At 57.7% G+C, this 14,554-nt stretch overlaps 1 protein-coding gene across 7 annotated transcripts in view; it reads right to left on the reverse strand.

Moving 5' to 3' along the window:
• Window positions 1-820: 820 nt before the first annotated feature.
• The window catches only part of RCSD1 (RCSD domain containing 1), a 53,047-nt gene continuing 39,313 nt past the window's right edge, over window positions 821-14,554 (reverse strand). For 6 of the 7 annotated variants that reach the window (XM_081297301.1, XM_081297300.1, XM_081297298.1 and 3 more), the window contains 5 exons: window positions 11,855-11,926; window positions 9,003-9,206; window positions 6,958-7,650; window positions 5,084-5,173; window positions 821-2,183 (listed from right to left, as the gene is read on the reverse strand). In XM_081297301.1, coding sequence (XP_081153427.1) covers window positions 5,108-5,173; window positions 6,958-7,650; window positions 9,003-9,206; window positions 11,855-11,926 — 1,035 coding nt within the window. In that variant the 3' untranslated portion in view covers window positions 821-2,183; window positions 5,084-5,107. The remainder of the gene's footprint in view (window positions 2,184-5,083; window positions 5,174-6,957; window positions 7,651-9,002; window positions 9,207-11,854; window positions 11,927-14,554) is intronic. The other variant, XM_081297296.1, reaches the window with a different exon arrangement.

The raw sequence follows: 14,554 nt of genomic DNA on the forward strand, positions 1-14,554 counted from the left end.
TGCGCAGCCACCTGGACTTGGTTTCCTGGGTGAGAGCTCGGGGCTCAGAGGCCGGGGCTCCTCAAGGTCGCAGAGTTGCTGTCCCCCGTGCGGCTGAAAGAGCAGCAAGGCCCCCTTGCAGGCACCGGCAGGTCTGTTCAAAGCACACAGAATTGTTTTCCCTTGCTCTCTCTCTGGAGTAAGGAAGGCCCAGTCTGAAATTCGAGCGTGACTACAAGGAGAGTGGAAGAGGGAGTCCGACTCCTCTCCTGCCTTATTGCTGTGGAAGATCTGGGTTCTATTTTTAGCCTCTAAATGAACCTAAATAAAGGCCTTCCTGGCCTGGTTCTGACTTTGTGCCACCTAAGATGCCCATGGCCTTCTGCAACCCCAGTTCAGAAGTCCCCAGGTCAACCAGGCCGGGGCAAGGCCTGATGGAGGGGCTCCAGGAGGACAGAGGACAACCTTATGGCAGTACCAGAAAAGGGCCTCCTGTCCCTAGGGGACCCCTGCCCAGAGGCCCCATCAGCAGTCGGCATGGCCTGGGGTGGGTCACTGCTTTCCCTCGCGGATCAAATGGTTGACAAGGGTCAGGGTAGGAAGGGCTCCTGGCCATCGGGCGGCTCCCCCAACCCCCGCCCCCTCCCCTGCTCCTTTCTCCTGTGCCACTGGGTTTAGACCCTCAAGAAGTGTGCCCTCCTTCTCCACCCCAGGCTTCTGTTCCACACTGTTCTTGGCACAGTCGTGTGCACATCCCCCCGGAGCTCGCCCAGATCTGCGCGTGAGCAGACCCCGTCCACAGACAAACAGTACACAGACCTCAAAATAACCGACACGCGTGTTAAAATCTAGAGTTTATCATAGCAACCACAGTATCGTCCCAACCAGGTTTCAAGTTCGTTACAAAGTTACAAACTATTTAAAAACAATTTGAAAAAAAAATACATGAGAATCTCAAATGTGAACACTGTGCTGGATTTAGAAAGACTAAATTGGATGAGAAACCTGAGGTACCCTGGTGACACAAGGCCTTTCTGTCTGGCACTGTTGTGACGTCAGGGGCCGAGTGGCCTGACGGGCTCCCACTGCCACACCAGCTGCTGAGGCACTAGATGCCAAGCCAGAGAAGACCCCAGGCACACGAAGGGACCCCTCCCCTCACGGGTCAAGGAGCGGTGGCCGGGCCTTGCACCTCCATGTCCTCTCCAGCGGTATTAAACACGAGCCACCCGTGAGGACAGACCCGCCTGGGTCAGCAGAAGGGCCGGGCTGAGGCTCAGGAGAGGCTCCAGCCAGGGGAGCAGGAGGGGTAGTCTGCATGGGCAGGGAACGTCTGGGAGCTCGAGGCAGGTGGGCGGAATCAGCCAGCTTTGCTCAGGGGCCCAGCTTGGCCACCAGCCTCTCTGTGGAGTCCCTCCGGCCCCCTCCTGGTGGCAGCAGGCTTGCCCTGAGCCAGCACCCACTGGGAGTCTCAGCTGGAGACGGTGGACAGGAGAGCTCCTGAGGTGGAATAAGCCAACCTTTTTTCTTTTTAAGGTGTCAGTAAGTATCTCTTTGGGCCCAGTGTTTTCAGAATCGGCTGGCAGCTCACATGTGCAGAAGCTGAAAAGCTGTCTCTGGGCCTTGATACAGTCTAAGAGTTTCTATAACTTACAGGAATTCTATTTTTAGCAAGATGATTTTCTTCGTTTCCACCCACCCAAAGTTAATTTTTGCTGACCTTGGAGAGCCACAGAGATCTTAGACTAGCGAAAGGCTGAACTGTACACAGGCAGCATCAGGTCAGCCCAGTCAGCTCAAGAGGCAGTGGGCTGCAGGGAGAGTGGGGGGGTGCCCAGGGTCCCCAGGCTGTCCCATTCCCTGGGGAGCTGTCGCCACAGTCAGTGGCTTTAAACATTGACAGAGTCCATCAAATGACACAAGCTCAAGCTGATAAGCTGCTGCCCGTGGATTCACTCTCCATCCACTGGGACGTTGGGCATGGAGGCCAGGAACAGCCGTCCGTGTTCCTGTGTCCCCTGCTGGCTTCCCGTGATCCCTGCCGGCTTCAGACGGCATCTTCTGCTTCTGCGATGGCTTCTTTTGCTGCTGCTGCTGCTGCTACCATTTTTGCTGCCACTTCCAAAGAGATGTCTGTAGCAGCTTTGCCACTAGGGACCACGAGCTCCTTTTCACATTTTGGTATCCTGGAAGGGGCTGTCATCCTGTAAAGAGGGGGAGAGGATGAGTTGGAAGCGAATGAGAATGGGACGCTGGACGCTCAGCAGGCCTCCCTGGGGATGCCCCATGAGGCGAAACCCAGGCTGGGGGCAGCAGTATTCACGACGTTAGGAGCTTGACATCACCTTTACAGGCACCCACTCATCCCCATTAACTCTGTGTTAAGGTGAGACAATGAGGCACAGAGTGGGGAAGTGGCTTCCCTTAGGTCACACAGCTAGTAAGTGGTGGAGTCAAGATTTAAATCCAAGGACCAGAGCTTGAGTCCTCCACTACAAGGGGATTCCCATTCAATTTCCTTTTCCTGAAATATCGCTCCAAGTTCTATGGCAACATACACATGGGAAAAGATCACAGTGAAATGAAAAGAGATTGCTGGGCTGGGGGTGTGGCTCAGACAGCGCTCCCTGCTCTGTGCCAGGCCCTGGGTTTGACATCCAGCACTGCAGAAACTAAATAGAGGCCTGATGCTGGTGTAAAAGGACACCACGGGCGATCCACTTGCCATTCATTCTAAGGTTCACTGTTAGCGAGCTCCTCCTGCCAGCATCTGGGCTGGGACTCAGGCCTCCTCCACCAACTGAGAAATGGAGCCTTTCATGAACGTGCCCATGATATGTGATGTGGACCATCCTAGTGAGCTTTCCTGGCCCCAAGCAAATGCAGAAGGAGGTTGGACATTTATTCTGGGGACAATCAAGAAGGCCCGGGAGGAGAGGGTGGAGATGCCTGGCAGCCAGGGCTGGGCCCAAGGAGGTCTGCAGCAGTGAGAGCTTTCAGTGGAAAGGACAGCAGAGGAGGGAGGAGGCGGTGCTGGTGGGGAATGGTGGGTGCAGGGGCTGGCTGGCTGCAGCCTGGCTCCCACCATGAGGCAATGGGGAGCCATGAAGGGCAAGGAATCCAGCAAAGCTCAGCAGGTAGAGAAGAGTGGACTTCATTTCCCTGTGAGCAGTATCCAGTCTCAGGACAGGAGAGGTGCCAACAGAGGTGGTATTTTTAGGAAGATGAATTTGGTGCGAGTGTGAGGGGCTGGTCTGGAGCCCAGGAATTCTGGTGGGAGTTGTAGCTGTCACCGAAATGAGAAGGAGACTTTGGCAGTGCTGGGAGGGCGGCCAGCAGAGGGGTCCCTGGGAAGGACTGTGGCTAAGGAGGGTGGAGGTGGGAATGCAGGACCATGCACCATCAAGAACTGGAGGGACAGGGCCACCAGTGGAGCCTCAGCCACCTGCCCGGGGCCTGGGAGTCTAAGGGAGAGGGTCTCAGAGAGCACGAGGGAGGGAGCTCTCAAAGAAAGCCACCTCCTCAGCGGAGGAGGAAGGTTCCAAGTGAAAGTGGAGGAAGCACAGAGCCCGGCCTGGGGCAGCCTGGAGCTGGGGAGCAGGAGGTGCCCAGGCTGGTGCGACCCAGTGAGGCTCGTCCTTGGCAAACCTGGCTGCCCCGCCCAGTCGGATGGTGGGTGCTGTAGGGACCCCCTGCAGCGCCTCCTCCCTCGCGACCTGCTGTTCCAATGCGTCACCTGCCCACCACGGCAAGCCCCTGGAAGACTCATTCTTTTGCCAGGAAATGTTAAATGCCCGTGAGGGGTGGCCAGGACGGGGCTGGCCCCTCAGAGGCCCTCTCACATCTCCGCCCTGCCTTCCCCTGAAGAGCAGAGCGTCCCGTCCCGGGGGCTCCACAGCCGGCCCGTGGAGGGCAGACCCGCGCACTCGCCTCTGTCTTTCCCACGGGAGCCCGGTGTCTCCCACGGGGTGGGGGTGAGTGGTGGTCAGTGCATTCACCGGGTCAGAACTAGTTTTTCTGACCAATGTATTTCTGCCAATCAAGGCACACGGCAGGGACTGGATCAGCGGGTGGAGGAGCGGCTTAGGGGTGTCTGCCTAGACAGCGGTGCCCGAAGCTCCAGGGGCTGCCTCACGGTCGCCCTCGCTGGCTGGCGCTGACTTTGCACTGGGCCGCGGGCATTCTGATCCTCACCTTGACCAGGCTGGGGAGGGACAGAAGAGCGGAGGCAAGGCCCCTTGCAGACCGAAGTCCGCACAGGGGCGGAGGAGCTCTGAAGGCGGGTCCCCATCTGTCACAGTGATTGAAATGAGTGGCCCCAGGCAGCTCCTGGGCCTCCTGAAGCCTGGATGTCTGTCTCTGTAAACCCAGGGACTGGGTTAAAACCCAGGTTTTGCATCTCAGTGAAATAAGGAAAGGAAGAGCATGGAGAGGCTGTGTTTGGGGGTGACCCCTGGGGGCTTCGCCAAGGTTCCTTTGTCAGGCATGTGCTAAGGGGAGACCTTGAGCCAGCCCCAGGCTCCGGCAGGCTGCGGGAAGCCTCCTCCCCGAGACCCCCCTGAGGTACGGTCCTGCCCTGCTAGCTCTAAATCCAAGGGACTGGACCCTTCAGGACGGGAAGATGCTGTTGGTGAGATGAGAAGCTCCTGGCAAGGCAGGCACCTCTAGCCTGAGCACACTCAGATTTGGGAACCATGGGACCGCTTGGACCCTAGAAGGAGGAGGAACAGGCTTGTAGGTGCCTTCTGGGGCATGGTGGACTCTCTCAGCTCCAGGGGCTTTAAATCTAGATTGCGCACTATAAATCTAGGCGAGGGGGCTGGGGACATAGCTCAGTTGGGAAAGTGCTGGCCTCGCACGCCCAAGGCCCTGGGTTCAATCCCCAGCAACACACACACACACACACACACACACACACACAATGTAGGCTACAGGTGTCTCCCTTAGAATGGAGGGTGTAGGAAATCGGAAGCCCAAGGGGTCTCAGTCACACCTCCTTGTCCTCCCTCCGGTTTTCGTGATGGAGTGGAGGGCGCCTGGGAGCTTGGCGACCGCCCACTTCCCTTCCACCTTAGTCCTGCTCTGGGGTCAGCAATTTTCTCACCTCTTTTAAAGTTCATTCATTCACTCAACAAATATTTTTTAGGAACCTTTTACATTCCAAGTTCTGGAGTAGGTAGGTATCAGGGATGCACTAGGGGAAAAGAGTAGAAAAGATGATAATAAAACAAACATGAGAATTTCACAATGTGATACCCACCATAGTGACACAGTGGGCTAGTGGACAGTGACTGACGGGGAGGATGGACGCCTCTGAGAGAGCGTCCAGACAGGCTTAGGCGAGGAGGGGCCATCTAAGCTGAGAGCTGGGTGGGGGGCTGGTAGTGGCCATGCGAGGGGGCAGAAGGTGAAGTTTTCCAGGGGAAAGGCAGGAATGAGTGCACCCGGTGTCTGAGGAACACAACAACATCATCCCAGCTTGAGCACACAGCAGGGAGGGGTGGGAGAGAGGGGCACGTCCAGTCCTGCCCCTGGAGCTGGCCAGTGCAGCCTTATTTGGAAATAAGGTCTTTGTAGATGTGATTAAGGATTTCATGGTGAGATCACTCTGGATTTAGGGCAGACCCTATGTCCAATGGCTGGTACCTTACAAGGGAGAAGAGAGGAAAATCTGAACCCCGTGGGGGCCGCCTAAGGCCGTGTGAAGGTGCAATTGCCGGCCACAGTGTGGCCAGCAGTGCTGACGAGCCCCAGGGCTGGAACAGGCTGCAGGGCCACGGCAGGGAGGGACAGCTCTCCCTCCCGAGGCCCCTGGTCTAGAGGTCACAGCACCTAATTTTGGAGCCCAGGTCCCCAGAACAGTGAGGAAGTGTCTTTCTGTGATTTTAAGCTGCCACATTTGTGGTCACTCATAGACAGCACCCACACAAGAGCAAGTGATTTTAGCCAAGAGCAGGTGATCCCAACTAACCACCCACCCTGCCCCCACCCTGGGTGCTGCTCAGGAACAGAATTCCCGGTTGGAATAAAAGTGGGGGCAGGGCCAGGGGAGGTTCCTGGTAGGATGCCGCGGTGGCGAGTGAACCCCTGAGGCCCAGCGAGCAGGGAGAACACGGGGTGCTGGGCTGACGGGGGCGAGCGGGTGCTGCCAAGGTCTGGCCTTGGTCGTTTGGTGGTGCTGGGCATTGAACCCGAGGCACACAGGAGGCAAGTGCCACGCTCAGCCCAGTGAGATTTTGGGGGGAAATTTCAGGTCTTTGGGGAAATTTCCCTAGTCTTGGGGGCTGTTCAGTCCCTAAAGCAAAGCTAGGTGAGCTCCAGCTGGGATCCTGGGAGCTGGGGAGGGGGAAGAGCCAGGGGAAGATGGAAGGTCCAGAAGAGAGGAAGGTAGCCAGGCCAGCGGTCCCCTCCTCAGGGGCAGCAGAGCCCAGGGCCTGAGCGGATGTCACGGAGAGCCTCCTGGGCTAACCGCCCAGCTCAAATGCCACCTTCACCGGAGGGTCCTCAATTCCTTCCCCGATCCCCACACAAACCCCTTCTCCGTCCCCTGTGCTTTGGGCTTCCCCAGGAGTGTCCTGCCTCCACGTCCACGTGCCGAGGAGCCACTGGCCGACTTGCTAGTCTGGGAGTCTCTCTCTTTTTTCTTGGAAGGAGCGCCCTGGTTTCACCCCAGGGTCCCCGACAGCCGTGAGCCCAGGGCCCTGCACTGGTGGCCTCAGTTCCCGACTGTGCCAGGGCTCTCGCCCTCCACACACACTCAGCCCCCCAGAAGTCCCCACCAGTGAGGCGCTGACCGCGGGAGACATGCTTCCCTTCCTGTCCTGTCAGCGACAGCCTGTCTCCCTGCAGCCTGCACGAGGCTGGAGCCAGGCGCCTTGGTTTCCGCCCTCTGAGCTGCTTCATCACAAGCACATGGCGTGTGACAGGGCGCTCCCGGCCCTGCACAGCTGTCCTGGGAGACCGAGCCGGGCCACCTACCGTGGGGACCTTGCTGCTGGCCTCCAGTGTGGCGTGGCTGGAGCCTGGCTGCAGAGCCGCCAGCTCCTCTTGCTTTCCCTGGCCTTGCTCCTGTGCAGGGACATGGCCGTCCTTCAGGTCTCCCGGAGGACGCTGAGGGGCCTCGTCCCCGACAGCTTCGCGCTCCGGCTCCTCAGCACCTTGGCCCTGGCGTCCAGACGGGTCCTCTCCGTTTCCATCGCTCTCCCCCTTCTCCTCCGTGGACTCCACCCTCTCCTTCTCCTCTCCGGCTGCCTCCTCCTGCACCAGGTCCCCTGGCCCAGCCTCTGGCTCTGGGCTGGCCGTTCGGGGAGGTTCTGGGGCCTCCTGTGCTGGGCTCTGGCCAGCTGCTTCTGAATTCTGCCCGGCCTCACCTTGCTTGGCCTCCCCCGGAGTGCTGGCCTTCTCCTCTGGCTTCCCTGTCCTGCCGGGCGTCCCCGGAGGGGGCTTCCCATCACATCCTGGGGTTCCCCTGTCCCCCTCTCCCTCTGCCCCCTGGCTGGCCGGGGGCACCCCTGGGGCCCTGCTCTTGGCTGTGAATACTTCATCCCCGTTCTCCTCCTGGGTGCCATTCTCCTGAGATGCCCTGAACTCTCCCAGCTCCCCGCAGTCCGACTGCGACCTTCGGAACCGCCTGGAGGGAGGGCGCCTCTTTATGGAGCCCCTCGTCCGCACCTGGAGGAAAGGATAAAGAAAAATCACCCAGAACCTGTGAAAGGGCCCAGAAGAGGCTGCTGTCCTTCCAGGGCCCGCTGGTGCTCCCGAACTGCCCCCCACCCATGGCTCAGCTTCCTGGAGAAGCCCTCGTGCCTGTCACCTGAGGCTGCTCTCCATTAGGAGAAACAAGGTGGCCGGGAACCGCTCTGCCCTGGGAAACGCCACCAGTTTGGTGTCTAACTTGGCAATTTTGTGGGAAGATCTTTTTAAGGCTGTACCTATAAGCCATCAGTTCTTCAAATGCTCTGAGTGGACTCCGCCGTCGCCAGGCTTCTTCCTACACTGACGAGTTGGACACAATCTGGCTCTAGTTTGTAAGAGTCAGGCTTTAACATTTTTTAGACAAAGGTGCGCCCACCAAGGAAGAGGCCTGAGGTCTGGAGATGACCTGGCCCTGGTCAGGGACCTCACGGGCCAAGCTGGACGGCCGTGGCCAGCTTCCTCTCTTGCCCCGACTGGTCTGCCTTGCCCCTCAAAGCTGGCTCACACTGGCAAAGCTGAGCCGCGAATCCTTTGCTTCCTGGGAAGCTCCCAGGGTCCGGAGCCCTACCTCAGCAGCTCGGTGTGATCCTCTGCATCAAAAGCAGGTAGGGCTCAGGATCAGGCTTCATCTGGGACACTAGGCTTTGCCCTACGTGACGGAAGCCATGTCTCCTTTAACACTATGTAAACTAACTGTTTTGTCATCCTATTTCCCCACTGATGACATATGGTATCTGTCGATCCCAGCTCCTTGGCCGAGGCTTGGAGTAAGCTCTTGTTTCTCAGGGGACTTCCCTGGACCTGCTCCCTAGCTGCTGTCGGAGCCCCTGGGTGTGTGACCGGGCGCTGTCCTGCCTCCCTGCTGCTCCCTGCGGATGTCCTGTGGGAAGGACGGCTCTCCCGCTGCCTCGGGTCCCAGCACCCTGTGGTGAAGGACCTCTGCTCTGTGCCCAGGCAGCAGCTCAAGCCTGCCCGTCATTGGGTCAGAACAGGGCATCCTGCGGTCCTGGTGGCCCCGGCAGCCCTCTGTGTGAGCCACAGGTCAGTTCCTCACGTCTGTTTCCAGGTCCTGAGGTCCCTGCCTGTGCAGCGGGGCTCCATTCTGAACCCCACGCTCTCCACAAAGCAGAGCCTACTCTGTCCCCAGACTGTGTCAGGCCACCACCGGGACAAGGCAGGGAGGGAGGAGAGAGGCGGCTAGCTGGAAGGTGAATTTAGTTCAGGAGTCACTAGTGGGGGAGAGGAGCGGTTTCTTCTTCTACAGGACAGCAGGGGAGGGGACATGCAGGGTCACCTGGCCCAGGTAGCACCTGGGAACCGGAGTTTACCTTATTGTAACAGGGCAGGTGGCTACCTTCGGGTGGCTGGTCGAAGCTGACAGGCACCTCCTCTGTCTCGCTAGGCCGGGGCCGCACTCCAGGACTGCTGGGGGTGGACGGGGGGCTGTGAAACGGTGACACCATGGCCTTGAGTCCAGGACTCTTGGGCGAGGCCCCGGGCAGCAGAGCCGCTGGATCGAAGGTTAAATTGGCCTGTTGAGAAACAGTGAGGAGTTTCAAATACGGGTGGGGAGAGGACCAGGGCTTCTACTTGGGCTTGTGGGTCACCTGGCTCATTCTCCTGTTGCTTGGCAGCCAGTTCTCTGGGGCCTCAGCATGGCCTGCTCCCTCTCTCCGGCTACCTGGCTTGCCACACGCTGTCTTCCAACGCTGGCGGGTCCAACCCAGGGGCCGGCACCGGTACCGCCCCAGCTGGTAGCCCAAACAGCAGCTGCTAGGCAATGCAGGTCCCCAGGCCTCACGGAAGGTGGGTCCCCATGGCTGCCAGCCACTCCACTATGCAGCGGAGGCCCCGCTTGGCACTGGCAGAGGTCACCTCGGCAGCAGCCCTGCGCATGGGGTCTGTTCTCATGAACACATCGGGAACCTGGCAAGGGACCTCTCCCCGGAGCTCGGCCTCAGCCTCCCGGTTCCCTCCTGGTGGGTGCCAGCATGGTGGCCACCGCTGCCTCCTCTCAGGTGGGAGGGGCAGAACACACCAGCGCGTGCCTCACTGGGAAGTCACGGTGCAGGTGAGTCTGTATCCAAATCGCCGAGAGTGACCAAAGGGAGGGTTGGGCAGGGGAGGGTGGGTAGACCCCAACCCACCCACTGCCATGGCAGGAGGCATCAGCGAAGAGAGTGCGCGAGTGTCCCCCTCCTGCCCTCTCATCGCCAAGTCACTGTGTGTCCTCCAGACAGCAGTGGAACCTCACCAAGAAGAGACAGACCAGGACCGGCAGCTGCAACCGGAGGTCCACGGGTTCTCCGTCTTGCACTTCACAGCTGCTGTGTGACCTTCTGCCAGCCCAGGAGCCTGAGTCTCAGGTTGTTATCTTTCCATTCCTTTTAGGCTGAACTCCAGAGTCTTTATAGAGGACCCTGTTTGCTGTCTTCTGTGGCTCATGGCTCTTACCTCACAGGCACACCCTCCTGACTACCCTGGGCCCCCACCTCCTCCAGCCAAGGCTGCTGCCCTGGAGAACTTAGGACTTGCAAACTACAGAGTACTAACGGGTTTAAGAAAGCATCAGTATTTTTATTGTGATCCTAATAAAGGATGAATAAGGCAAGAATGAATCGTGAAAATAATTAAATGTAGCCAGGTGCAGTGGCACACGCCTGTAATCCCAGCAGCTCTGGAGGCTGAGGCAGGAGGATTGTGAGTTCAAAGCCAGCCTCAGCAACAGCAAGGTGCTTGGCAACTCAGTGAGGCCCTGTCTCTAAATAAAATACAAAAAAGGCTGGGGATGTGGCTCAGTGGCCAAGTGCCCCTGAGTTCAATCCCTGGTACAAATAAATAAATAAACAAAAAATGAAATGTATAAAGTATTCAAGGGAAGAAGCGACACGCTGAGCCCAAGCCATGTCAAGAAGCAGCACGTAATTGGTGCCATGGGGAGGCTCAGCCCTCAGAGCCGTGGGAGTCTAGCAGGGCCAGCTCAGGGCTTGGGGCAGAGCGCCTTCTCCTGGCTGTTAAAGGAGGCTCCCCGCCCCTCCAGACTCTTCGCAGGGAAATCCCTCCCTGTGGCTGCTTGCAAGTAAAGTGGATCTTACTAATCAACCACACAGCAACAAAGAAAGCTGACCTTTGAATCAAGGACATTCTAGTGAAGAGAATCCAGTTCCTAACTGATGCAGTAGGGCATGAGAGGAAAACCCACGCTGACGGTGGCTTCCCTGTCCCCTCCCCAACCCGTTCCCCCATGGGCTTTGGCTGACATTCTTAAGGAGGCTCAACAGTTACATGTCCAGACCTCATTCTGAACTCGCCAAGTTTTCCCAAAAGGCTCATTAGTGACTGGGAAAGGGAATGGACACACAACAGGGTATAGAACTTGGGAACTAATCTCTGGCCCTTGGACCAGAGTGTGGAGGGCCGCAGGGAGGCGGAGGCAGGGTCCCCGGCTTCACCCCTAGCGGGCTGCCAGGAGGAGTTCTGGAGTGCTGGGCCCTTCTGAGATCCCTGGAGGGTCTGTGGGGCCCGGAGCCTAGAGTACAGGACAGTACCTTGGCCCCCAAAGACCAAGGTTGAGAGGCCCTGATGGATCAGTAGGAGCTGGCCCACCACACACCAGATCTTGGCCTTTCCCTCCATATCTCTCACTGTATCACGTGTGAAAACCTTGTCTCCCCCACGAGATTCTGAGCTCAGGGCAGAGTTGTCGGTTCATGGACATCCCATGGGCCTGCCCAGCCGTGGGTGCAGTTTTCAAGGATTCTGGGCACACAGTGAAGGGGCAGGGCAGAATGCCGGCCAACCAAGGGATCTGGTCTGGTCCCCGCAACACACAGTGACTCTGTTGCAGCCCTGAGTAAGGCTGAAGTGGTGTGTGGCTGGCTCAGGCCTTTAAGCACAGGGCTCCGTCTTCCTGGAGTGTTTCTTGCAGTTAAAGTGTACTTCTCCAAGACTCTCGAGGCACCCATTACCTGTCCACTCATGCGAGACGTGGTCCTTGTTAGATCTTTGCCCCAGGTGAAGGCTGCCAGTCTCGCCCTTTAGGGCAATTTGGTCATTAACTGGTTACAGGGGACAACTATCCAGGTGGAAATGGGGAGCACCCCTTGGAGTCCCCAAGACCTGCAACTTTGGGATGAGAAATTGAAGAAAGTGAGCAGCGGGCCACGCACTCTGCACCTACCTGGAGCTTCTCGATCAGGGGCGAGCTCTTCACCTTGACTTTGGGCGGGTGGCCAGCACTGGGCGGTGATTTCTATGGAAAAATGGACCAACACGAGCAAGTGAGTGAGGTGAAGAGGGCGGGCTCTGTGGAGCCCAGAGCCGGGTGGAGGACAAGAGGAGACGCGGCCTTCCTCACCCCACTGCTTAGTTCCATGCCTACCTGGCCTCAGGCCCAGGCAGGCCGGTCCCCCATCTCACCACCAGCAAGACCACTTGAGCCTAGGAAAAGTCAGGGCAGACGCATAACACGGAGTCCCCCAGGCCAGGGAGAATGACTTCATGTGTCTGTGGGCAGCGTGTCTGCACCTGCTAACCTCCAGCAAGGTGAGTCACCCCCTGGGGCACAAGAGGCAAGGCCTCTGTGGCACTCAGCTCTTCTGGAAGCTCCTGCCTGTGGCATCGTTTAGAACTCTCCACTCTCCCAGGCACTTTAACCCGTGGACGTGGATTGCACATCTGTCGTGTTCCAGCCACCGAGTGAGTTGTCTGAGGGTGGTTCAGCTCCTGCCCGTGAGGCAGGCGCCCACGGCTGACGTGTCACAGGTGTGTCTGGGATGAGCTCAGGTCAGGAACCCTGTCTGCCTCTGGATTCTACAGTTCTAATAAGATGGACTCCTTGCTTCATGTAAACTCCCTGCAACCAGGTGAGAGGGATGACGGTGGGGGTACGACGATCTAGTGAAGACGAAAACTCTCCCTCTTCGAGGGGTGGAAGGGGCTCTCCTGAGCTTGGGCCCGACGTATCCTGCCTGCCCTCAGCCAGGTGCTCATTTACCTGAACTTTAGGAAGGAGAAGGCTGACCTCTTAGGAGCACTCTGAGATGCCCACGGAGTGAGAGGGCTTTATTTTAGTGACACGAAGAAGGAACAGGAGGGAGCCTGACTCAACAGATCCCCTGTCACCTTTAAGTCCCATCACCAAGGGGGAGCATGCTGAAGAGGGATGGCCGCTGGCCGGGATATCACACCTTTTAAATTCTCGCTTTAGGAGGAGCCAGGTGGGTGCCCTGGCCACAGCCTCCCCTAGCAGTGGGGTGAAATGAACAATGATGAGGACTCTCCCGGGCTCCCCTGCCTCCACATCAGACATGCTCCTGGAGCAGCCTTCTGTCGTGGTGAGCACAGAACTCCCAATCCCAGTGGGCTGGTCCTTAGCAGCTGTGCTTTGTGGTTGGAATGCGTGTCTGAAGGTGCTGTTTCAGAATCTGCAGCAACAATTTTGCTACAAAGCTCACTCTAGGTAATGCTATAAATGCCTCCCTGACTGAAAACTGCCTTCTAAAGACAGCATAAATTCAACAAATGCTATCTGTTAGCCACAGGACAGTACTGGGGATCCAGTCCCTGTGCCCAATGCACTAGTAATTTGAACATCAAGTCGTGACTGCAATTCCTGGGACTGACAGCAGGTGGCAGCATTTCCTTTACAGTTTAACAAGGCTGACAATGGTTGGGGGACACAGCCTGACATTCATGCCTGTGTATTACATGCTTAGTGACATGCCAATCATGTCCTATACTGTCCAGCCCAGGAGGTCAGCGCACCATGGAAGCTGTGGACCTAAATTTTCATATGGGAGTGTTTTTCAGCCTTTTTCTGAGCAGATGAGGCAGGATCTGTGACTGCATTAAACATCCTGGTTCTTGTAGAAAAGGGAAACCCCTGGTCACTTTCCTGCAGTAGGGGCCCTGCAGCCAGCAGGTGCCTCCGGGGGCTGAACCCCTGGCCTCAGGCCCCAGCGGGCATGGGGAGAGGGCAGGGATGAAGAAAGGTGAAGCACAGGGCTCAGGGCACATGTCTGCGATCCCAGAGGCTCAGGAGGCTGAGGCAGGAAGACCACAAACTTCAGCAGGTGGCCACCTGGACTACTTGGCCAGACCCTGTCTCAAAAATGAAAAACAGCCAGACACAGTGGCACACGCCTGTAATCCCAGCAGCTTGGGAGGCTGAGATAGAAGAATCGCGAGTTCAAATCCAGCCTCAGCAAAAGCGGGGCGTTAAGCAACTCAGTGAGACCTGTCTCTAAGGTAAATATGAAATAGGGCTGCGGGTGTGGCTCAGTGGCGGAGAGCCCCTGAGTTCAGTTCCCGGTACCCCCTCCAAAATGAAAATAAGAAGGTGCTCCGTGGCAAAGCACCCTGGTTCAATCCCCAGTACCACACACACATGAAGAAGGAACAAAGTGGCCCTTCCTAGCACTGAGCTTTAGGAAGGAGGGCAGCCTGACCGGGGCCTCCCCCTGCCAGGCCCTGAGGTTTCTGACATCTCCCAGAGCACAGGAGGAGCAAGGCCTGCAGCCTCTACCCATCCAGAGGGACAGAGCTGGCTGCCCACTTTATTTCTATATGAGTTTCAAGGTGACAAAAAGTCACCGATTCCTGGAGACAGGGTCCTTCCTAGGTTCAAGCCTCCGGTCACTACAGGCAGGGCTTTCAGTCTGACATCTACCCTTCCCTCCCAGCACCAGGAGGGGTGCCCCAGGGGGCTCGACCTCTAAGCTCACTTCAGGAAACCCAACACCCTCAACCTGACCTCGCTACTTTTGTTCCAGCCAGTAAGCGCTCCCAGCCTCTGTGGTTCTCTGGTGAGTGATTCTGTCCTTACTTTGTGAAAAAGAAAACAGTCAGTATGGTGTGCTGACCTCCTGGGCCAGGCCCA

This window comes from Spermophilus citellus, assembly GCF_964194105.1.
Source record: "Spermophilus citellus genome assembly, chromosome: 6".
Lineage (NCBI taxonomy): Eukaryota > Metazoa > Chordata > Mammalia > Rodentia > Sciuridae > Spermophilus > Spermophilus citellus.